General features: G+C 32.9%; 2 protein-coding genes across 3 annotated transcripts in view; one reads left to right on the forward strand and one right to left on the reverse strand.

Moving 5' to 3' along the window:
* Positions 1–3,336: 3,336 nt before the first annotated feature.
* LOC113498311 (sperm-associated antigen 7 homolog) lies at positions 3,337–5,364 on the reverse strand. Its single transcript, XM_026878288.1, has 3 exons — positions 5,095–5,364; positions 4,915–5,025; positions 3,337–4,413 (listed from the first exon to the last, which is right to left on the reverse strand). The coding sequence occupies exon 3, from the start codon at positions 4,078–4,080 to the stop codon at positions 3,370–3,372; it is 711 nt and encodes a 236-aa protein (XP_026734089.1). The 5' UTR covers positions 4,081–4,413; positions 4,915–5,025; positions 5,095–5,364; the 3' UTR covers positions 3,337–3,369.
* Positions 5,365–5,858: 494 nt separating this feature from the next.
* LOC113498312 (lysophosphatidylcholine acyltransferase-like) overlaps positions 5,859–15,324 on the forward strand; it is a 36,732-nt gene continuing 27,266 nt past the window's right edge. For both annotated transcript variants that reach the window (XM_026878289.1, XM_026878290.1), the window contains exons 1-2: positions 5,859–6,145; positions 9,662–9,807. In XM_026878289.1, coding sequence (XP_026734090.1) covers positions 6,029–6,145; positions 9,662–9,807 — 263 coding nt within the window. In that variant the 5' untranslated portion in view covers positions 5,859–6,028. The remainder of the gene's footprint in view (positions 6,146–9,661; positions 9,808–15,324) is intronic.

Consider the following 15,324-nt stretch of genomic DNA (forward strand, 5'->3'; position numbering starts at 1 on the left):
TTTAAAGAGGTTTTTGTTTTGCTCAACTAATAATTAGAATTAAAATACCGATAAGCACTGAATAATTTTTATTTCCACTTCAAAAGATACACAGTAATGATATTCAGTAACATTATTAACTAATTATTGCTATCTATAATAAAACTCAAGCCAGTCTTTATTTCGTCCTGTTAGTAAAAAAATAATAATTTCTTTTGTATCAACTTTGGATACCAAACGAAGGTACAATTATATATGAGGTATATTTTAGTAATTTTATACTATATTACATACACAAAATCCTACAGCCAATATTAGCGGTATATTGTTTTATTTATACAGGGTGTAACAAAAACCCGAAACAATATTTCAAGTTTGAATCCATACAACAAAATGAAACAGTACCTAGAGGATATTCATCGAAAAAGCAATTTTTTCGGTATATTTTAAGAATAAACTTTATGAGGTAATTATCTGTTACACCCTGTACATTATGTAACTGTTATACGCAACTAGTGCCCAAAAATACGCGTTCAATAAAACTAGCTGATGTTCATTAAAAATAAAAGGTTATTCCATATCTATTAGGTATTGATAAAATTTCATTATACTAGACAAATCGAAATGCTTTTCACAAAATTTTAAATAACAGACACATTTGTTACTTATATTTCCAAAAATATAAAGCTACAAGATACTTTCTTAGCGAGTTATGTAAATAAGAAAACTTCGCAAATAAAAAACAATGGTTGTTTGTAATTTAACAATTACTTTTAAATAATTCCCATAAAAGGTTTATGGGAATTAGTAGTATTATCTGACAAACATATATTATTATTTCCAGATATTTGTAAAAGTAAGACTGGAAACAATCATGGATTAATTCCAAATTCAAATCAACAATGTATATTCTTGTTATCAACGAATATAAATTCATCCTTTGAACAACTCACGCGCATAAGATGTTGTTCTTAATAAATACTTTATTGTTAATAACAGAATATGTTCTAAACAACATGGTCTAACTGAAAAATCGCTGTAAGTATCATTCTGTCTCTTTCATTCCAAGGTATAAAGCAGAAATAGAAAGACATTTAACGACATAAAATTGCCTTCTAGCATTCGGAGATTTAGTACACGTCATTGGGTAAAATAGATCCTTAATAGTACACGATCGATAAGGAAAATCATCATAATATACCTAATATAGTTCACTTTACTTTGCGCGCGATACTATGTGTGGATATCTCGTGTAAATATACAGGGCCCCAATTCTGCTATTTGCAACTGCCGATGATTGAATGAAATTTGACTTAAAATGTCATTTTTCGTATTCTCTTAAGCACTTTTCTACACAATAATTGTAAATTCAGTACGGGACGGTACACTCAAGGTCAATACAATTAACTTCCAATCATTATATTGGCAAAATACTTAAGAGATCAGGAATAATTTAAAATTTAATCCAATTGCCATTCATTCATCCGCCATTGTAAAATAGCAGAATCGGGGCCCGTCACAGAAATCTAAGCTTCAATAGTAAATCATCGCACGCACACATAGGCCCGCGCGCATAGATGAGTTTCCTTATCGATACAGGCAAATAAAACTTTCATTTCATTTAAAACTATAGTTGCTATTCACTTAATAACTATTCAGGAAGATCTTAAGTGTGGGCTTAATAGACAATATTTAAAATTATTCGATAGTAGGTAATAGAAGTACATTGTAAATGGTAGAAATTGTAGGGAGGAAATACCTTTTACGATTTATTTGGTGATTCAATTTATTTTGAAGTTACATTTAAAGGCTCACTGCTAGCCCAAGGATACACATGCTTTAATATAATATGGATGCATTTCCACTGAACTTTTTGTATTTCTCTTCCAACATGTCGTATTTTTTCAGTAAATTGTCAATGCTTATTTCGATTGCGAACACTGGGCTACCAAAAACGGAGGAAGAACCAAGAACGATCGACACAAAACATATTTTATCGTGTCAATCAGAAGCTAAAAACGCTAATAGTACTTTTTTTTTATTACAATTTTTTCGACGGATATTATACACTACGTCTATAATTTACAGGTGGGATTAAATGAACTATCTATTTTGTCAATCAAATCAAGCAAATAGATGAACTCTATCGCGGTATATTGCTGGACAAACCCCCCCCCCCCCGCCGCCAAATAACGCTATAAACAATTTATATTAAATACGTATTACATTAAAGTATAGAGCAGTGGGTTATTATCCTCACTTCGTCTTAAAGACTGTTGCATCGTAGAAATGAGATGGCGCTATATGAAATGTGGAGTGCCGTCTCGCTTTCTCCACTAGGAAACTGTCTGAAGCAGGTGGGCTTAAGCCCTTGATTTTCAATTTTCAGATGCATGATATCAAATCAATCATAAGTAAAGAGGTTCTTTCAAAAAACGGATTAGGCTTTAGGGCCAGGGCAACGCAGCGAATTTCTTTACGTCACTAGAAAACAGACTCTAAAACTATGCATATAAAGTATTAAAACGTTTGTAAAAGACATCTGTGAACTTTTGGGGAAGGTAAGTCTAATTTCAAGTGTCATTCAGCAAATGCTTTGCCAACTTAGAGACGGGTGTCAAGAGAGGTTATACTATTACTGAACCCCTGAAATGAGGAGGACCTACTCGATCTTAGCTCAAACGCGATGAAATAGGTGAACAGTTAGGGAAAGGCTATCAATTTTTTAATGTCATTCACAGCGCGTGATGTCACCGTCACGTTAATAGTTCGTGAGTGACAACCGTTTTTACCGTTTTGCTGTAATTCCTGTTTATACCGAGTGTAATTACGTAATAATTAATTCCCGCCTACTTGGGGCGCCTCAGAGTTCCTTTTACCTGCGCCAAACTAAAAGAGTGTTAAAGCCAAGTCAAGATAATCTTAAATCTTAAATTTAGGCCCAGATTAAACAAGTGCCATCTAACATGTTTAAACATCGTTTAACATGATATTGTAATAACTAATTTTAAATTTGAACTTGCAAAACTACGTATAATCAGGAACACCAGTCGCCTTTACATTTTAATGGGCTTATTAGGCACACACGGGACCGCGTATATTTGATTGTAAAGCGACAATGTGTGAGAGTCCTTAGTAAGTATAGAGTATTATCAATTTACACCAATGTTTAGTGCTGATCTTGAGGTTGTTTTAAAAATGTTTTATCAAACCACCATTTCAAAGATGTTACTTTCAAATGTGGCGAAAGGTCTTTTGACGTTTGACCTTATCTTATTTATGGAGTAACACCAGTGTAAATTGTTTACTATAAGGTCAAATGGTCGCAGACGATAAATATTAAAGAATCAAACTAACTACTCTCTAACTAGTGTTTAATTGAAACAAACACTAAATTTGATCACTACTCTCAGCATCCCTCTTTTCCGTCTCCGCTTTCTTCATCTTCTTAGCCTTAATGTCAGCCATAGTCTGTTCAATGGACCGCTGATCCTTCTTATTCTCACTAGGCACCTCTCCGTAACTCTTGTTTACGTTAGTCTTTTGAGCAGCATCTATTGCAGCCTCTTGCCCAATCAAGTGAGCATATTTCTGTTTATAGAAAGTACCTCTTAGTTCTTCTTTACCACGCTTACGTTTCCTATTTCTTTCTTCTTCTAAATCTAAGGCTGCTTGCCTTTTTCTTTCAACATTTTCTAGGACCATTTCTGCAGCTTTCTCTTCGTCCCAGACTCCGTTTGCTCTACGTACTGTGAGCTCATCTTCTGAGGGTCCGTTGTCTTTCATGTAAACTACAGAGTATCGGTCAACACCTTCTTGTCCGAAGGAGAACACTTGTAAGCCGGCAATTTCGGAAACATCTCTGATGATGGTTCTGTACATTTGGTCCATTGGTTCAAATTGCAGATGTGGTTTTGTACCATCTTTGATAAAGTTACTTACCTTCTCCTCAACTCTTGTCCTGAACCTATTGATCATGTTCCTTTCCTCTTTCTGCCTGTGTTCCATAGCCTCTTTCTGTTTCCGCATAGCATTTTTCTGTGCTTCGCTAGCCGAAGGCGGCTTTTGCATAGAATTGAGGATTGAGTCAAGTAAATCCATTTTTATATTTGGTTTTCAGATAAGAATGATGTGTAAGATATAATTTCTGATATGCGTCTCTGCCAGTTGGCGGGGAACCGAAAATTGTCTCCTAATGGTTCTGTGTCTAATTCCTTGTATGATAATATGTTTAGGGATGTGTTTATTTGAGCAACTACTTGGCTTCCAAAGGTTATGGTGTCGTCTGCAAACTCAAGGAGTTGCTTTAAAGGAGGTTGAAGTGGTGTACCTTTGACGAGGATGGAGTCTTCTTGTAACTCTGTTTCTCTACAGGTGTCTCTTAGCGTTTTGCTTTTGTTGCACAATTTATCTAACAGTTCTTCAAGTGTGCTTCTGGAATTAAATAATATTTACGTGAACACTTTGGAGAGTTAAATTATGCACCTAAAATCATAATAAAATTACCCACTTGAAAATACCCACATAAACAAAATAGATTTACTTATAACATAATAATTAACTGAGCCTTAATTAATTAACATACTTATCAATCATTAAAAACAAAAATGAATCAGGATTGGTACTACAATGTCTAGTAAACAATAATAAATGACTGTTCATTATAGTAAACTATTATTATTTACTTGCATGTTAAATTATAATACATTTGAAATATCAAGATTTCATTTCACTTTCAACAGCATGCAACTATATACGGAAAACAATAAAACCATATTTAAATAAAAGCTATGAGACATAGACAATCAAATGCCACAAACTATCACACACAAACTCAAACAAATATCATTACTGTACCAACATTGAATGTTTATCAAAATATAAGATGAATGCGCATTTCTGAGTCAGTTATGATAACAATTACGTAGTACTTACAATTTACTTCGGATCTCAAGAACGTCTTCCGAAATAAGGTTATGTATTGAAGCACACAACTTGCTTTGTAATCCCTCGAATTCTTCCAACGGTGTCCCCGTCACGTCCGTCCTACAAGACCAATATCGTTACACATAGTCGTAAAATAAAAACAATAAACATTACTACGAATTCACTCACTCTTTTATGTTCTTACAACGCTTTATCAGTTTATTTATAGATGCAGCGCAGTTTTGGCAATCTTTCAAACTTGTTTTCACAGCGGTATGGAACTCGTCGAAATACGAAAAGTAGTCAATTATTTGCTTTTGGATTTTCGCTTCCATTATAATAGTGAAAATCCATAACTAAGTTTTATTTTTCACAATAAATAACACAATACACAAGACATTCACGTTCACGGCAAAGAATAATGACAAATTTTGCCAGTTGACTTGACAACAAAATTACGGAGCGTTTACGAATAAAGCAAAAAACATATTAGTTGCAGTAAATGAAGCCATGTCACCTAATGCTTATGTGTTTGCACACATGAATCAGAATAAATAATAAGTTGTAAAGTATTTACTACGACAATTAGGTTTCCAAAATTATCAGTTTTTTTTTAAGAAAAATGGAAATATATTTAAAGCGCACTCCATAAAAACACTGTATATCGAGGTGAGCCAACCGTCTTTGTAAAAACCGGTAATCGACCTAAGGTTCACTGGCTATTCATAGTTTAGTTTTCTTTTTGTTTTAGGGAGAACATTTGGTGCATTATTCATGAATGTTTAATTAAAGCATACGTTACAATTATTTTTGGAAAATCAGATGTTTGGCTTCGGGCTCGTTCGGTTCAATTCGGTGGGTGGTCGATTGCACCTGTCAAAACGTAGAACCAATCGCAAGCCGTATTTATGTGACCTCGAAAACACCAGTCTTGATCTTGATTCGGAGGGAGGTGTGTGTCTAAATTCACCGCGGTTTATTAAATGAAAACACGTCGTAGATCTCATAATATATAAAGTGTTAGCATAATTGTTCACTCAGGAAGAGTGCCGAAAAATGTGTGTTGATTGTGTGATCTAATTTAAGCTTAACTTAATAATATTGTGTTTTTACTTTCGTGAAAATGAATGGCAAACTGCATAGTGAAACCGGCGCTTTCTCATCTGACGACATGCGCGCCGAAATATTGAACCCTTTCGTTCACAAATTGGAGCTAGATAACACATATGATAAAATAAAGGTACGGAAACTGTAGCAAACAGGTTTTGAATTGCATAACGCAGTGAAGTGAAAGTATTTTTATAGTTGTACATAAATGTTTAAAGATTCTAGCAACTGAGATGTTCTGCGCATGTCTAACTTGAATCATGACATTGGACAGAATAATATTATGTTACAGATGGCGATAACAAAAACAATAATAAGCACAAAAAATGATAACTACATATTATTATATGGATCATAGTTATAATAATACACGTTATGGATCGAGACTTAGTCGATCTTAATTTATTCAAAATTATTCTAACATTGAATGAGGAACAATTACATTAGGTGCGATTGCCAAATATGTACTCTAGAAAATGTTTGTCCACAGGGCCTTGTATTGACACTACAGTGAATACTAATATATCGAGACCTTCACAGTTCATACTGTTTGGTTTTAACTCGTAATCCAATTTAGGTACCGACGAAATTGATATATAACATTTTAGAATCGGGCTTACTCTCCCTCCTTATGTTAAAAGCTTTATAACGTAAGTTCTAGAATCTAGAAGAACGAATGTCAGAAAAATCGATTGAAAAAAAAAGAATAGTTCTATTTTTTGCTTTATCGCAAAAAGATAAATAAAACTTAGTTATCTTATTAAAAAAAAACGTAATAAGTTTGAGATTATCGACGTAATTAACAAAAATGAAAAAAATTGTGTCTATTATTTTAGATGAGTATTTAAATCGATCAAAAATTATTTATCAGTCACAAAGTACCAATAGACTTACAGTTAACACCTCCAAGTATGTCAATTTAGAACCAAAAATATTTATCAGTAGTCATGTAAATCACAGGAAATAGATAGGTATCAAAAATAATTGCTTGAGAAAAGGCAAATAATTCACGATGCTTTCTAAAATAATAATTTATAGGTATAATAACTCTGCTTGAGGAATAGGAAATCGCTTTGACACGAATAGTTTACACCCATTATAAATGTTCATTAAGTTCAAATATTGAAGCAACTAAATATAATTCTACCTAATTAATAACGCAAGATAACAATTGCCACATTCAAATAGAAAAAAAAACTGCTTATTAGAGTATTAAACACGTTCTATAAAACGAAGATAGCAAAAAATATAGTTGAACATAAGTAAAATGGTTAAATTCTATGAAAGTAAAGGACCAAGCATGTAAATAGTCTAATATATTTCAAGTTTTTTAATGTTTTACGGTTATTTGATCGCGAATCGTAAAAATGTAAAATAGGGATACGATTTATGAGTCCGCAAAATGTTTTTGCTATGAATTGATTTAGGTTTTACGAGGTACCTTTTTATCATGATCAAAGTCAATGTCACATGTGATTTGAAATAAGACTGATTTTATCATTCGCTCAATCTGGGGCGGCAAAAACAATTTTAACAAACAGAAACTGATTTAATCTATGGTCATGTTTTAAAGAAAGCCGTTACTCATACATTTTATATGTGAGGGAAAGTCGGTAGTTTACATGTAACATTGTGGTACCGTTGTTCACATCGCCAGATAGACATCATACAACACTGGTCACGCAAAAAGCAAAGAAAGTGACATAATATTATGCCGATCGCATTTCCTTCGCTCATTGAACTCGTTGCGTAACTGCAATATAAACAAAAGATTGTTTATGACAGACAAGCGAAGAGTTTTAATGCGTTTGACGAACTAAGGGGAAAACATTTGGAGAAAGTTTCTTGATGATATAATTACGTTGGTTGTGTAATAGAAGCTTGATACTTGGTGTCATATTAACATTCTTCTTTGCTGTTATTGTGCAATAAGGTACTCTAAGTAGGTACCTGTAGTGTTATACAACAACGAAGCTTTATACATTCGCTAAATATTTAAAATTTGATACGACGCGATTGAATAAGTCTTAGTTTTAAAGGGACAACTCTTACTTTACTACTATATTAAATTAATTGAAGCCTCATTCGAAAGGCAGATGTGGGTCTTCATTTATTTTCGGTCGTTTCGGATTGTCGTCTCATCAGGCTGTTCAATGACAGTAAGGGAATAGAGTGCACCTGACTTTGTTGTCACTCGTGTATTCTGCAATAAGTCCTAAACGGCTATAAAATCGACGAGGGCTCCAATTTCGCTGGCTCCATTTACAATGGCCGATGAATGAATGGGAATTGGTTAAAATTACACTTTTCTTGTTCTCCTAAGAATTTTTCCAACACAATATTTGGAAATCCAGTACGGGCCGGAAAACTCACGGTCAACACAATAAATTTCAATTATTGTGTTGGCAAAATGCTTAGGAGAATACGAATAATGAAAGATTTAATCCAATTGCCATTAATTTAATTTGACATACACACAATTGACTCCGACACAATTTGAAGCGGAATTAATACTTCTATGAGAAGTACCTAAAAAATTTACAATCAAATTCAATTTATTATGAACAACATACTAAAAATACTATATTATGCGTAGTTATTGAGGATAAAAACGAGAGTACATTATTTAACATGTGCATGTGAAACAATTTGGCAAAGGTCTGTAATCCTAAATACAACAGTGTTTGAACTAAACACGTGTGTCATTAAACATCGCATCCGTATTTATAAACATTTGTTGTCTTGTTTATTTTTTGATAACGTCAACTGTTATTGTAGGTCAGTCTTAGTACTTGGAGTCATTGGCAGCGTTTGTTGACTTGATTAGATCGGATTTTAAAACCCTTTTTTGTTTTAATTAGACAAAAGAGGTTTGATATTTAAGTTCTTGAAGGTAAATTATCAGCCTCCTGTAACATTTTTATAAACGGGTCGAATATCTGTTAAGCAGTTTTTGATGACATAAAACTTGGATATTAAAAGAAATCTATACATTGTTAAAGTTGCACCTCAGAATCTTAAAATATTTTTTTACTAATTTGCATTCAGAAATATAAATCTATTCAATCTCCTGGCTTTGCTTTTATTTTTTATTGAACAAAGTGAGATCAAACACATAGCACTAACAAATACTTAGAAATCTATTTTCTATAATGTCCATATTACGAGCCTATCTTCAAATGTTTAAAACGTTAGCCAAGATAAAAGAGAAAGTTATGTTAAATAAACGCATGCAATAAGAAATTGTGGTGTTAAATAAATTCTACAAGTCGAGAATAATGATAAATAAACCGTGAGAAGGAATTGCTTTAGTGTCAACATAAAACTTATTAATCTTAATGGAGATCACACATTTTTTATTAACTATCGCTTAGTACAGAAATACATATATTAATTAGGTATTAGTTTACAAAATTCATGTTTAATAATAAGTTTCATTTTCCTGTTAAAACAAACGAGTTTTGATTGTAAGCGAAATAATTTTAAAATATTATATTTTGTGCGATTATGATCCAAGTACATATTGTTGTTTAGGAAGCGAGTCGCCGCTACGTGCAGCACATAGCGCTCTTTCACTTCCCCATCCACAGCAGACTTTGAGAGCTCGTGGTATAGGCACTAATCATATGTTTTTTCCTCTTTGTTGCAGACGGCGATATTCACTGTAATATTGCTGCCTTTCCGAGTCATTGTGATATGCTACCTCATAGTGACAGCGTGGTTTCTTGCGTGTATCGGCCTCTATGGCCTCAGCGAGGAAGACCTCAGGAGACAGCCAATGACAGGTTGGAGAAGGTAACATCCTCAGTTCATAAACAAAATGCCAATTATGAAGTCTTGAAATGCCAAATATGAGGGTTTAGACTTTATGTAGCAAGATTATCAATTTTAACCCAAATCTCTAGTCAACTAATAGTTTTTCCAAGCATGTCACGGATCGTAGCAAGTCTACTGTTTAACTTTCTTTTAAAGTTGGTAGGTAACATGAATTAGCGCGTTTTAGAAGGTACCTTAAATGTACCGGTACCTTAAAGGTGCCGGAAACTAATTTAGGCCTACGGATGATCAATGTCAAAACGATGTGAGCTGTCAAATGGTATTTACAACAAACCGAATGGGAATCTCGTGTAGGGTATAGCTTTTATTTAATCCATGACACTGGTTGATTTCTATCCAGAACAGGTATCTGCATGTTATTTGTATGTTTGAGAGACCCCCCGCGACACAAGGATTAAATTCTTTAGTGCAGGAGTCGTTTTTAAAAGAAAAAAATCTTTAGCCACTTCTTGGATCCACCAACTTACTTCTCTTTTTCACATTTTATTGACATTTGTTAAGGTCTTACTACTTTTATCTAAGGAATAAACTGATTCAAATGGGAGACGCTACAAAATCATTGATAAGAATAATCAAAGGTCACGGTGTCGAGGTCGAGTGTACATTTGCCATGAATTAGGATGAAAAAACTTAAACCATAAAAAATGCGGAGGTTACTTAAAAAAATCTAATTTCATTTTGTTTGAAGTATCAATTAATATCTGTGAGTGGCTTTAATTATACGAATACCTCGACTTATAAATAAAATGGTCGTCACTTATTTGCATACAATAACATTTATTTCTCCGAAATAACGATAATGATGGTTTCGAGTGTGAGAGATTATTCTCGAAATCATTTCAATATGGTTCGAGAATTCAAGGAGACGGTGCAAAAATAGAGGTTATTTGTAAAGTACAATATCTACCACACAAATTAATGAAACATTTAGGCATAAATGGATATCCTCACCAAAACAAAGATATAAGTGCAATACAATTTTTGATTGCATTAGAAGAATCTCGAAAGATTCTCGCGCTTAAAATACACTTGCCTACTGTTCAACCTACGAAGTATCTCATAAGTAGGTCAAGTAAGCTTTTAGATGCTTGTCCAGAACAATAATTCAGATTTCAAAGTCTACCTAAATAGAACGAGGTAACTAAACAATAGATGTCTAAACAACAAAGGTTTTATTTGGCTGTTACGAATCCATTTTTCACGAATTTCTGTTGTAAACGTGTATTTATCGTTGCTGTCCCTCATCAATATTTGCTTAATTATTTCCATCCTACTAACAGCATAGTACTTAAAGAATTGACTTTCTACGAAATGTATGTCAGATACGTCTCAATAACTATGTGAAATGTTCACTAGATTTCTAGCTTTTCTTGGCTGTCTGTGCCCTTGATGACGCCGCCGTCAACGCACGTCGAATTGTGCAGAAATATACTTGCAAATAATAAATAATGATATTGGCATTTTGAAAGTAGAACCTTGAACGAAAACAAGTGAAAGACGAACATAGCAACGAGCTATTTATGTGTTATGAACGTCAAACATTTCAACAAAAATGTAAAACCGGTAATGTCGACAAAAACCGGTTTATGATAGTTTAGAAATGTCTTACGCATTTTAAACGTGATTCTTATTTCTTTGATAACCAATGGAAACAAATTAATATTATTTTAGTATGTATGCCCATTTTAAATTTTGTGCTTTCTTTTTATATATTTATTTTTAATTATTTTAGTCGTGAGTTCACCGCAAATTGCCTTAGAATGCAATGCAAACGCCATCTTTTATGTCCAGAAGTAATGAAGTAGCTTAAAATAAAATGCAAGTTTTTACATTTTCTATTAAAACCGATAAAAGTTTAAACAGATCTTTTGAAAGACACACAGAGAGGGAAGTTTCTAATACAAAAAAATTGAGGAACAATTTTCTTCCTTGTAATCCGTGAAGTACCTGTATCTTATCTATGTGATTATAAACACGAGCAAATGCTTCTATAGATAGGCATCTATTTGCAGCTGACCTGATTAAAAGATGCTTTAGAAGAAAAAGTTGCCTTTTTTAAACCGAGTTTAGTGATAAGAGAGTAGGTAGGTACGGGCCAGAAATTTGGATTTGTTGTAAATTCAAGTTATATAATGTATGATGTGTTATTCAAATCACATTTATGAAATTAAATGTCATGCGTTGTAGTATTTTGTTAGTTTTTTTTTTATTTGACAACGGTTAATGATTTTTCATTTCTTGCGATTTTTCCGCCTTTCAGGTGACGATTTTCACTAATTTTAATCCTAGAAATGGTTTGGTTGTGTCTTTCACTTCAATTTGGTCCTGAAATGTACATGACTTTTGATACTCAATGTTAACTACTACTTAAAATACTATATTATTCTAAAATAAGTCACGTTCACACACACCAAAACTAAAGTAAAATATTCGAAAACATTATTTTTTGCTCTTGTAGATGTACCTCGAAAGATTTTCGCCCTGAATAATACATTTGATCCAAAATAAGATCGATTAGGGATTCTGCGTTATCAGCGTTGTTAGCTGTCAACTAAAGTAGGTTCGAATTTGTGCCATTTTTAGAAGTGGCGGTAGTGTCGAGTTTCAGAGTGCAATATCTATTGCTCAATTCGATTGAAACATTTAGATTGTTTTCTTCTCTCACAGCAAAAGCACTTAGGAATCGGTGATGGGTGGGCAAAACTGGGTGCTGTCCAATGCCATCTGACTTTCAAAAAGCGCTGCTAGCCAAATTTGATTTAAACTTTTTGATTTTGAAAGAGAACATTAACAAGTATAACAGAAGAACCGACGTCATTAAACAATGAATTTTAAGACAATGATTTTACTAGAGTAATTAACGTAAAATATGATTAAACAGGTATCACCAAGATAGCTGCTATGCCATTATTGTTAACAAAAACGTAATTTGTCTGCTAAACATATTTTGTGTTTACGCGTGGACTTTGACATATCGTGTTTGTTTGAGCGTTTCTTGTTTACCAGTTAAGTAGTGAATTTGTTTATTTATTGATATTATAATATTTGTGTTATGAGGTATTTAGATTATGACAGACAAATAAAGTTATTAGTAGGTACTGACTTAGGTTAGGGTACTTATTTATGTTCATTATTACCCGGTACTTACATAAAAAAACGTAGATTATCAATTTCTAAGTGGCCTTTTAAATAAAATTCGGTTAAAAATAAACTTAACTTAAACTAAAGCTAAACCTTTTGTCATGGTATGTTAACATCATACCATCTGCTGACAAATTCTCAATAAGGTAAGTAATTACTAGAAATAGGGCCGATTTTTCAATCGCCAGATAACTTTTATTCGACGAATATGTTTGACATTTTGACAGCTTTTGTATAGAAAATATGTCAAACGGCCATATTTATTCCTCAAATAAAAGTTATTTGACGATTGAAAAATCGGGCCATAATTAACTAATTAATTAAAATATTTAACTATGTAAATGTTAATTGGTGTTGTGATAGTTTTGTGAAATTTTAGGCGTGCAACATGTTAATTTAACATTTATTTCTTATCTTTATTAGTCATTGTTTTGTGCTATATTACATTGATTTATTGATGATTCATCAGTGCAGGTACTGTATTTTAAAATTGGAATTAAATTTTATTTACGCTTCACGTGTTCTATTTGTACACAATAGATAATATATTATGATAGAAACATCTAAATAAAATACACACATATTTAAAAAAAACCAGTCATTTCTATACCTTTTAGCTATTACACCGGCGTTAACTATTGCAGAAATTACAATAAAAAAAGCCTAAGAAGATTCTCTCAAAAAACTTTATACTAAATATAGTCGGTATTCAATTAAATCCAATATAATGTTATAAAAGGCGACATAAAAAGTAAACTCTCACTAATAAATGGTAGCTATGTACGTATAAAAAGCCTCACTTTACTAATCAGGTCGTTCATTCATAAAAAAGTAGGTTTCAATACTAATTCGGCATACATCATTCGAGTTCGTTAAAATCACTTTCAACTGTTAGGGTCAATTCACATTGAAAGAGCAGCGGCCGGCAGTGTCAGTATATACAAACGAGTTCTTGTCAGCGGCTCAGCCTGCTTGCTACAAATCGAAAATAATCCAACGGGAACATAACATGAGAAAAAAGTCCTATTTGTTAATACAGGTCAACTATTGGTAAACTATCTCTATATCAAATTTCGTTCAAAACCGTTCAGTTTCACAGTTTTCTTGCCGGTTCTTCTCCATCGGAATGACATTTTGGAACCGTGCATCTAAAGTCATTATACTGAATCGGTTTAATAGTGCCTGGAAAACGGCCATTTTGAAATAAAAACGTATAGTTTTTAATTTTTTTGTTTTTTTTTTTGTGGATGTTGCGTTACAGAGGAACAAATCTCCAACTATTCTTACAAACTTTCTCGTTTATAATATTAGTAGGATAATTTTGCAACTATATACTTACATAAGTAAAAAGTTATCTAGCAAAGGAGCGAGAGTGATGTTCCGTCCTGAGACTGCAAGAGCCCTCTTGGCACGGGCGCTTGGCCTCTCCTCGTATGGCCAGGGCGCGCTACTATTCTTTCAATGGGGATTGACCCTTTGTACCAATGATGAGTTCAAAGAATCTGCTATGTCATGATTTTGTATTGCCACTTCTTAAAATAAAACTTACCTACACTATAGAAGCAAGACACGACCTAGAACATTGTCTTTCTTCCACAATTGCAATAATACTTCTTGAAAGGTTTGATAATACTAGCTCTGATCAGAATGTATGTCATAGTATACTAATTTAAAAAAAACACCGTTACTTTTTAACACTTTTCAACATGTTCATTGAAATCTATCATAGGTGTACGGCCTAATTACAAAATATTTCTAAAATAAACATAGGTATAGCTCTTATCAGTCAATGGCGCGTTTTACATCGCGAAACTTCCGTTTCTTTATCAAACCCTGTCGCCTCTTTCTATTTAAGGTTCGATTTAAGATTTAATGTTAAAGTTACTTGTGTGAAAGCCTTAATTAGCTTATTAACTTGGCAATAGCTATAAGTAAGTAAAAGAAGAAGACAAGATTGATATAAAATTTTCAGGGAAAAGGAGTCCTATAGGTACGGTGTCGTGATGTCATGGGATTTTGTTTTTTCTGAACAATGTTAAAATGTAGTATTACTGTTTAAAACAAAGTAAACAAGCAACAGACAGTGAAAGAAAGAATGTTGGTCGCAACACTCGTAGTAGTAGAATTGAGTAGAAGGAAATCACAATGTTTAGGTACAGTGTGATGACGATAAGAGAACATTGTGATCCAAGAAAGATCTACAATACCTCAAAACACATTTTTACCTCTTTTTAATTTAACTATTTGCAGCAAAGACATTATATACTCTGTCTTTGGTTTGCAGTGGATAACGATAAGAGAACATTTAGATCCAAGAAGGATTTATACTTTAAC

This window comes from Trichoplusia ni, chromosome 10 (assembly GCF_003590095.1).
Source record: "Trichoplusia ni isolate ovarian cell line Hi5 chromosome 10, tn1, whole genome shotgun sequence".
Classification (NCBI taxonomy): Eukaryota; Metazoa; Arthropoda; class Insecta; order Lepidoptera; family Noctuidae; genus Trichoplusia; species Trichoplusia ni.

Bases quoted from the DNA above. Each gene is read 5' to 3' on its own strand.
- LOC113498311 (XM_026878288.1), bottom strand. From the start codon at position 4,080: ATGGATTTACTTGACTCAATCCTCAATTCTATGCAAAAGCCGCCTTCG.